General features: G+C 39.0%; 1 protein-coding gene across 1 annotated transcript; it reads right to left on the bottom strand.

Moving 5' to 3' along the window:
* Positions 1-9,774: 9,774 nt before the first annotated feature.
* Positions 9,775-10,494, bottom strand: LOC137216713 (melanoma-associated antigen B10-like). Its single transcript, XM_067722752.1, has one exon. It carries the CDS (start codon positions 10,492-10,494, stop codon positions 9,775-9,777), a length of 720 nt encoding a protein of 239 aa, XP_067578853.1.

Below are 10,494 nucleotides of genomic sequence, written 5' to 3'. Positions count from 1 at the left end.
TAAATCTAACAAAATATATACCAAATCGATTTGTGGAAAACTACAAGGCACTTACCAAGAGGATCTAAATGAATGGAGAAATATTCTCTGTTAATGAATTGATAGACTCACCATTATTAAGATGTGAATTATTTCTAACTTAATCTATACATTTAATGCAGTCCCAATCAAAATCCCAGTAACTTATTTGTAGAAATTAAAAAAAACCTGATTCTAATATTTATATGAAGTGGCAAAGGTCCTAGAAGACCCCACACAATGTTGAAAAAGAAGAATGAAGTTTGAAGACTCACAGTACCCTATTTCAAGGCTTAAAATAAAGCTGTAGTAATCAAGACAGCATAGTATTGGTGAAATAGACAAATAGATCGTTGAACCAGAGAATTGAGAGCCCAGAAATAGTCCCACACAAATATAGTCAACTAACTTTTGACAAAGGTACAAAGGCAAATATCAATAAATGAAAAATAATTTTTTTCACCAAGCAGTGCTAGAGCAATGGATGTTCATATGGGAAAAAATGAACTTAGTCACAAACCTCACACCTTACACAAAAATTAACTGAAAATAGAGTATATATCTAAATGTAAACTGCAAAACTATGTAACTTCTGGAAGAAAATACAGGAGAAAATCTATGACTTTGGATGTGGTGATGAGTTTTAGATACAATAGCAAAAGCACAATATATAAAAGAAAAAAACTTGTAAGTTGGACTTTATTAAAATTAAAAAGTTTTGCTCTGTGAAAGATACTGTTAAGAGAATGAAAAACTAAGCCACAGATTGAGAGAAAATATTTGCAAATCACATATCTGATAAATGACTTGTATTTGAATGTACAAAGAACTCTTAAAACTCAACAATAATAAAACAAGGAACCAGTAGTGGTTTAAATGGTGTCTCTAAAAAGAGACTGTTGAAACCTATGACTGTGACCTTATTTGGAAAAAGTCTTTGTAGATATAATTAAGTTAAAGATCTCAAGATGTGATCATCCTGGATTAAGGATGATCTACCCAAGGACAGGTCCCATAAGAGAAAGAGGAAGAATTGAGACACAGACATAGAGGGGAAAGGCATGTGAATGTGGAGGTGTAGGCAGAGATTGGAGAGATGTATTTACAAGCCAAGGAACATCCAAGAATTGCTGGGTAGTTACCAGAAGGTAGAAGAAAGGTCTGGAAATGGATCTTCCCTTAGAGCCTCCAGAAGGAACCAACTCTTTTGACAGCTTGATTTCAGACTTCTGGCCTTCATAACTGTGAGAGAATAAACTCCTTTTGTTGTAAGCCTCCCAGTTTGTGTTATTACAGATGTTCTACAAAAATAATACATTACCTTATTTTAAAAGTGGACAAAAGATCTCAACAAATATCTCACAAAAGAAGATAGACAGATGATAAATGGACATGTGAAAGGATGCACAACACAATTTGGCACTAAGGAAATGCAAGTTAAAACAACAATTTTTTTTTTTTTTTTTTGGCGGTACACGGGCCTCTCACTGTTGTGGCCTCTCCCGTTGCGGAGCACAGGCTCCGGACGTGCAGGCTGAGCGGCCATGGCTCACAGGCCCAGCCGCTCCGTGGCATGTGGGATCTTCCCGGACGGGGGCACGAACCCGTATCCTCTGCATCGGCAGGCGGACTCTCAACCACTGCGCCACCAGGGAAGCCCAAAACAACATTTTTTTACCAGTGCACACCTACTGAAAGGCTAGCAAGGATGTATTTGGATCTCTCACACATTGATGTTGAAAATGCAAAATGATGCAGCTATTTTGGAAACAGGTTAGTGGTTTCTTAAAAAGCTAAACATGTTTTTCTGATACAATCCAGAAATTGTGCTCCTGTTTATCCAATTGAATTGAAAACTTAATGTCAACACAAATAACTGTATATAAATGCTTATAGCAGCATTATCCATAATTACCTTACCAAAAACCAAGATGCCTTTAATAGGTGAGTGAATAAATAATCTGTGGTACATACATACAATGGAATACTATTCAGCAATAAAAAGTAATAAACTATCAACTCCTAATTCACGGGATAACATGGATGAACCTTAAATGCATATTGCTAAGCAAAAGAGGCCAGTCTGAAAATACTGCATACTATATGATTCCATTTGTAAGATATCCTGGAAAAGACAACAACAGAGACAAAAAACAGGCCAGTAGTTTCTAGACGTTTTTTTGTCAGGGGGGAAGTGGTTGAACAAATGAAGTACAGGGAATTTTTTAGGATAGTAAAACTATCTTTATGATATTGTAAGGATGGATATGAGACACTATGCATTTTTTAAATCCCATAGAACATTAGAGAACAAAGAGTGAACCTTAACGTATGCAAATAAAAAATCAATTCAGAGATCTAGGTATCCCAGGATGGAATGCAGACTATGACAAAAAAAAAAAAATCTAGCTGTTTACAAACGTATGAAATAACATCAATGAAGAGTATGGGGAAAAGGAGTGCTGACCTAAGTAACTTTGGAAATGAGTGGATACTGTAAGACTAAAGAAAAAAGGAACTGTATATAGATACTGTATTCTAGTTGGTAAGGTTCTTAGAAGAGTATGGGCTAACAATCTGAAATCAATATACGTGTATACTGGGATTGAGTAAATAAGTATACGGATAGTTGGAGCCAATTTTCTCACAAAGGTAAGCAGGGGGGAAGGCTAGAATGAATCAACGTGATACTAGATTAGAGTTGGAGACATCAGTATGACTCATGTGTACCTTAATATAGATACAAATGGACAGATGTATAAATAATTATAGATATATATGGGTACATGGGCTAGTATACAGACATTTTCTAAGCTCTATCTTCTGAGAGGGCTTAAAAGCAACAAGACTCTAATAGCAAGGGAACAACATGAGTGGGAAAATAAACCTAATACTGTATTATAACCCAAAGTATAAAATAAATACCCATGAGTCTACATTGCTATATATAAGTGACTGAATGAATAAATAAATCAGAGAGAATAGAAAAATCTTATGTAGAGAATAATTCCAAATAATTTATATAGCTACTCCACCCTCAAGGAGGCGGGGCATAACTCCCCACCCCTTAAGTGGGCTGAACATAGTGACTTCTTTCCAAAGGGTACTGTATGGAAAGGAGGAGGAAAGAGTAACTGTACAGTGGAGAAACTTGACAAACACTACCTTAGGTAGGTGAACAAGGTGATATCATCAGTTGTTAAGTCATGTTGATAGTGTGCCCTTGATATAATGTGATGAAAATGGCACTTTATTCCTGAGGCCTTCCTCTTAAGAACCCATAATGCCAGTCTAATCATGAGAAAAATATCAAAGACATCCCGATAGAGGGGACCTTCTGCAAAATACTTGACAAATACTCCCCCAAATTGTCAAGATCATCAAAAATAAGGAAAGTCTGATAAACTGTCACAGTCTAGAAGAGCCTAAGAGAAGTGATGTCTAAATGCAATGTGCTATTGTGGGTGGGATCTTGGTCCAGAAAAAGGACATTAGGAAAAAAATGAAGGAAAACTGAATGAAGTATGGACTTTTGCTACTAGTAAGGTATCAATATTGGTTCAATAGTTGTGACAAATTTATCATACTAATGTAAGATATTAAGAATAGGGGAGAGTGAGTGCTGTGTATAAGGGAACTCTCTGTACTACCTTTGCAACTTTTCTGTAATTAGAAAACTATTGAAAATGTTGAGAATAGCTAACACAGAATTTAATTTTAATGTTTAATTCAATCAATCTGGAGTTATTACAACAACTTGGACATCACATATCAACTCCAGTCATTTTTTTAATTTATTTTTTTTACAGTAGGTCCTTGTTGGTTATCTATTTTAAGCATAGCAGTGTGTACATGTCAATCCCAAACTCCCAATCTGCACCATTTGCAATGATTCTCTCCACCCAGTCTGCAAAATGTTTACATACCTGGTGCCAGCTGTCTACCCCAGAGGGTATCTGGTGGCAACATAGACTACCGAATACACGTTTGCCTTATGGCTGCAAAGAACTCAGGAACCAAGGGAGGCAGTCTAAGGTGGGGATAGCATCTAGATTATTTTTTAATGTTCTAGCCCCAACTTCAGTGCTGGAAGGGCTCTGTACACAGAAGAAATAGCTTTTGTCATCAGGCATCAAGAGAGCTTTCAGCCCTGGTACACTGGCAAGGATGCACAGAACCACCAGAGTAGTGAAGAGATGTAGGTTTCCCAGAATTCATTAATATTATCACTGCCTGACAGGGGGGGAGCTATCTATACTCTGCCTGACTGACAGTGAGCAGGGGAGATTCTAAGGTAGGGAGGGGTATCAGGCAAGCCTCTGGTCCTTTCATCCAGTAGATCTACCCACTCAGATGGCTTTACAACTTTAAGCTGGTAATGATTCATAGATTTTCTAAGCTTTTTCATGGAAGTTGGCCAGGACCCTCCAAGATTCCCCATGTTCTGTCCTTCTGTTTCCTTTTCCACTATCTGCCGAGCTCTGAATTCAGAACCCTGACTGCCAGCCTGCCCTGGGCTATCAGGACTTGGTTTAGTATGTGGCCTCTCTCATGGATTCTGGAAATTTCTTTACCCCCCAGGCCTCCTGGTGCTCCTTACTAGTTGAGGATATCCTGTCTAGACTCTTCCTGGAGATCTAGTCATTCTAACCAAATCCTTGCTTCTTAAAGTAATTGAAAAGAATCTTATTGACATAGAGTTTTAAAACATGTACCCAGAGATATCCCAGTACTCAAGATACCTTACAAAAATTCTGCTTTGTATGGATGAGGAATTAATTAATGAGGAATTATTTTTTGAGTAAAATAATTAGAAAATCGAAATACAAAATAAAATAACATTGAGGATATATATTCACATAAAAGATTGATCAACATTTAAAGTTGATCAAACAAAATGCTTGTGAGTTTATGATATTTGTATACATTAATATGTGAGAGTAGAAATTGGTACAGTATTATTGAAACAGAATAGCAGTGATATTCATAAAAATTTACAATCAATACACTATTTCCACTTCAACCCAATGTTCATTTCTATGTCTTTCCATAAGAAAAAATACACATTTGCCCAATAATTTATATTTAACGATGTTGGTATCAGTTCTATTAGTTATAGCAACAAATGGAAAACAACTTATGTGCCCATCAGAAGGAGAATGGTTAATTTAATTATGGCACATACACACTTTAGAATTATTGGGGGTAGTTAAAAGACTGAGATGGATCCATATGTGCTTTCACAGAAAATCCTGCGCTCATTTCGTTAAGTGACAGGGATGAGAGGCAAAACAATATTTATATCATTATCTATGTGTGTTAAGACTCACGTTGAATTTTCGTACTATATCTATGTAAGAAAAAAGCCCAGAATATATTTTAATATAATATATAAGCATTGAAAAATTATGGTTACCTGTAAGGCTGAATTTTGGAGGATGCAATAAGGAATGGGATTTGGATTCATCCATATTTTTGTAGCATCAAGAATATATGCAGTATTTCTATTGTAATTAGTATATTTAAGTAAGACGGACAACAGAAATAATTGTAGCTGTGTGTTATTCAGATAAAGTATCTGTTAGCAGAAATGTAGGACGAAGCCGGAAACCTGAATGACAACACTTCAAAAGTTTCTCTCTCCTACACATAAAGCTTGCCTTGGTTAGCCAGTGTCTCTGCTGTCACGTGACCCAGGGATCCAGGCTGCTTCCACCGTATGGATCCAAATCTCAGCACAGGTTTGCATATTTGCTGCTTAATTGAACAGAAAGCATTGAGGTAGCACACTGTCAAATGCCTTGGTCTGAAAAGGACAAACATTGTTTCTGTTCATATTTCAGTGGCAAGGGTAGTCACAAAACCCTTTCTAATACAAGTGGACTGGACGATACAGTCTTGCAATCTCTCCACAAACAGTTAATGGAGTAGGAGATCATCAGTAAAGTACAACGCTTACAGTTTGTATACAAAAGCCCTCTTCATTCTTGGAGAAGTTTCTGAGAAGGCAAAAATTGCCTTGCAACACTCCAACTTTTTCTAGTGTCTGCTATGTGACAGGTGTTTTCAGATACAGGCTCACACCAGTTTCCTAAAGGACACTAAATCTCAGCAGGGAAGTGTCGGTCACCTTTTGTCACTAAATAGTACCTTTCTGCACTTACCTTTACAGTAGTCTCAATACACTGAAACTTTTCTTCTTCTTTTTTCTGCGTGGTCAAAAATCACAGCTTGTGAGCCTCTGCTGCCCATCACCTGATGAACATGCCTGAACACTTGTACAGGTGTCTTTAGGCACACTGGAAAACCAGGGTTTTCCTCTTGGGCAGATACAGGCAAGAGTCAGGAAAATGATGGTCAATTTTTTTTTCTTATCAAAGGTGGCATGTCCACCATGGAGATTATGTTCTATATTGTTGGTAGACTGAATAATTGCTCCATGAAGATGCCCATACCTTATCCCTGAAACCTGTGAATGTGTTATGTTACATGGCCAAAGGCACTTTGCAGATGTGGTAAGGTTATGCAAGCGACTTTAAGATAAAGATATTATACTGGAATACCTGGCTGGACCCCAGGTAATCTAATGACATGACCCCTTACAAGCAGAGAACCTTCTCTGGCTTGCTGCAGAAGAGAGATGTGGCAGACAGGGAAGTTCAAGAAATGCCAAGCGTGAGGAAGATTCAAAGTTTAATTGCTGACTCAAAATATATGGGCCCACATGTGAGGACGGGGGAGAGGTCTGGAGAAACTATGGCAGCTCCAGCTGACAGTCAGCAAGAAAACAGGGCCTTGGTCTTATTATCACAAAGAACTGGGTTCTGCCACAACCTGCATGCTTTTGGAAGGAAATTGTTCCCAGAATTCATGAGGAGAGGTCTGGCAGCTGAAAGCTTGACTTGGGCCTTGTGAAACCCAGAACAGAGAAACCAGCAGACGCAACTTGGATTTCTTACCCACAGACATGTGAGAGAATAAATTTGTGTTGTTGTAAACTGCTAAATTTGTGGCAATATGTGGAATACTGGCATAAACTTCTGGAAGGGCTACAGGGTCTGTTAGAATCCAGTCTAGGCAGATGGTTGTGACACAGTGACTTCCTTGGTCCTTCCTCATCTACCATTTAGAAGGGAGGCTTTGGTTCTTTGCCACTTAGTTAAGCTCACTCATCAGTGTACCGATTCAGTGGCCAGTCTCAAATAAGTCAGCAGATTAAATTCTCTTTTCTTTCTAACATTGTCTGCTTTCTAAAACCTTCTAACTTCAGGTTTATCTTGCAAGAACCTGTAGATCCTGTGCCTAATCTACTCACAAGCCAATTTGGAAAAAATTTTGAAAGTGTGGTGGAAGCACCCAGAGCAGATGAGCAGACTTCTAAACTTCACCTCCAAAGTAAACAACAGTGGTTGGGGCTGCTGCTAGAAGAGAGATTCCACAGTCAGGGATGGGACAGATGGGATGTCTGCAGGGAGTTGGAATGCTCTAAATCAGGGGAAAGGTGGGTGATTCTGGGTTTTCTGTTCCACTGGGAGTAGAGTGCAGCCTTATAAAAGGAAGCAGGGGAGAGCTGGACAGCAGGTTAGGATCCAGATGTGGGCATGAGGGCACACTGGGGAAAACCCAGGGGAAGAGCGATGTAATTCGGAAAGGACTGGATCTGGTCCCATGTACCAGCACTGGGTAGAATCAGCCCTAAAAGAACCCTGTGGATAGGGGCAGGAGAACGTTAGGCAAATGCAGGCCATAGATAGTCCTCACTTGGTGTTTAATTCTCATTTTCACTTTATTAATACACCTGGGTTTAGTACATTGGCTGCAGATAACTTCTTTTTTTTATTTCCCGGGAGACATTGTGGAGTAATGAGAAATGAATTAAAAGATAGAAAGTTGGCCTCAGGCTGGGAGGGGTGGAACAGTGTGGGCTCTAGAGGAATTCAGACCAGGGTTCTGGTCCCAGCTCTGTCACTTACAAGCCAGGTGAACTCAGGAAAATTGCAAAACGCTATGAGCCTCAGAGTCTTCATCTGTGAAATGGACTTGATAAGTAGTCCTCTTGCTCTTGCTTCACATATATCATGTAAATAGGAATGTTGGAATGTAACTTATGCAAGACACTGGCACACTCTCTGGCATTTATTGGGTTTTACTAAACTTTAGTTATTACTATAATTATTTTCACCCTAAAACCTACTAACCTCCCCCTCTGGTTTATTTTTTTTTCAATCCAGGAAATATCATAGAATTTGTAGCTCTCTAGGATATGGCATAAGAAATCAGCCAATATGTTGCTTAGCATGTTAAACTAAGTTACTTGCTGTATAAATTTTCTTAGGATATATTATTTATTACTGGTGTGGGGGATCCTACCCAGTTTGATGCAACTCAAAATTCCTGAAATTTGTGTCAAAGGCTATTTCCATCCCTCCCTTATATCTTCCCTTCCATCCAAAACACTTGTGTTTGCAGTTACTTTACCTCCATCACAAATCTAGTTCTAGCTTAGAGTTTACCAAATTACATCCCAGATAACCTAATTAAAATGCCCATCTATTGGATGGACTATGTCTCTCCCAGCCCAAGGCAAAGATTGCCAGCACAGTGGCTTCTGAGCATCCCGCCTCATATAAGTATCACGCTTACTTCTCAGACACTCCATTGTTATAATGTGCACAAATCACCTATTTTTTGGACTGTGTTCCCCCACACTGGAAAAAGAGCACAGGCCCTCTTCCACTTCCGCCCCAGGTGAAGATCGCTCTGCTTTATACATGGTCTTGAAGCAACTGCTAAAAGCAGCTTTTCATTCCAGGCTTTAGTCTCTCAATCTGAGACACATCATCTGAGATTTTAGTCTCTGCCTACCGCTCAAACAAACTCATCTGACCGACCACCCAGCTTAATTAAAATTACCTCCCACTGAAGGGCTTGCAGTTTCCCAAGGTCTCAAACCCCTTTACCATGGGATATTTACATTTCACTACAATTAAAACCCCCAAGTCCTCACACCATCTTTTGACTTGTCATTTTAGTGGTAGGGAATATCTTACAATATTCCTAACGTCATAGCTGCTCCAAGACTTTAAAATTCTACTTTAAAATTCTATGGGCAGGAATGGTTCTTGTTCATCTTAGTATTCCCCATACTAACAGGGAGCTTTGCAAAGATTAGATGCTTAATTATTGTTAAGGGAGAAAAAAGTGGGCCACTGAAAAAGAGGTCTAATTTATTACAATATTATTTCTCCAATATTAATAATAATAAATATTATTATTACAATATTTATTACAATATTATTTTATTTTTATATATATATCATGTTATGAAATAACAGACCAAAAGTGATAAATGAAGCCAAGAATTTATCATCTTTTATTTATTTCTTGACCCCAACTATTACATTGTTGAGTTTTTCACATTTCCAAGGAAATGCCTCGTCTATTGCCATGTTACCTTATTCCAAATTACTAAATAAGGTAGAACTTTTCCAATTAGTTTTACAAAATAATAAAACTCTTACTCTTAAATCTCATTCACAGCCATCAGTGTTTGAGCAACATCACTCATAGATTTGGATTATGAAGCTACTTAAACCTTCTACTAAAAGGAACAATATTTTAAAAAATTATCCAAGTTACTACATAGAACAGAAACACAAATATATGTTATACACTATGTTGTCTGCAGCCCCACCCCAACCTTCTACTACTTAGAATGTGGACTTCTCTTTTTAACAACAAAGTGAAGAATCTGCCTCAGACTCTATTGGGGTGGGAGGAGCTGCTGGCTATGGCCCTGGAGCGCACGCTGGCCAGGGCAGCAGTGCCAGCCCTGGCTGCAGCCCTGGCTCGGGCTCTCTCTCCCTCATCTCTCAAAGCCCCTTCATACCAGGATGGGAAGGCCCTGGGGACCGTATCATGGATCTTGGCCACAAACTCCAGCACTTTCATCTTCCCGGTTTCAGTGTGGGCTCTTGGGCCCCACAGAAACTCATAGCACAGAGGATCGCTGTTGGGCACCTGGCGGTACTCCAGGTACCTTTCCCGCACTAAATCTTTGGTGATAAGCTTCCTGGGCTCCCCAAAAATGAAGTGCTTCCTCCCCTCATATAACCCCATCCCATTCAATATTTGCCAGACTTGCTCCTCAGTGGCACAAGTGCCCTTAGTCAAGATCACACCCAGAACAGCCATCAACAGGCCTGTCTTGGGAACCTCTTTATCATCGCTCAGGTTTGCATCATAGCTTGGTTCTGGCTTGTTGACAGGGACATAGATGTGCCAGTAGGGATCCACTTCCTTCAGGTCAAGGCCAAAGATCATTTCCAGGTGCTCAGAAGCTCTCTTGAGGATCTCAAGGAAGTGATTCCTATAAATCTGGATTATATTTCTCAGCATATCTGCCTTGGTAATAGGCTCTTTCATTTGATGCTTGTACAACAGGTAGTACACCAGTATAACCACCTTCTCATCCAT

This window comes from Pseudorca crassidens, chromosome X, assembly GCF_039906515.1.
Source record: "Pseudorca crassidens isolate mPseCra1 chromosome X, mPseCra1.hap1, whole genome shotgun sequence".
NCBI classification, from domain to species: Eukaryota; Metazoa; Chordata; class Mammalia; order Artiodactyla; family Delphinidae; genus Pseudorca; species Pseudorca crassidens.
The sequence above is the reverse complement of the archived record's forward strand: the minus strand, read 5'-3'. Positions and strand labels throughout refer to the sequence as shown.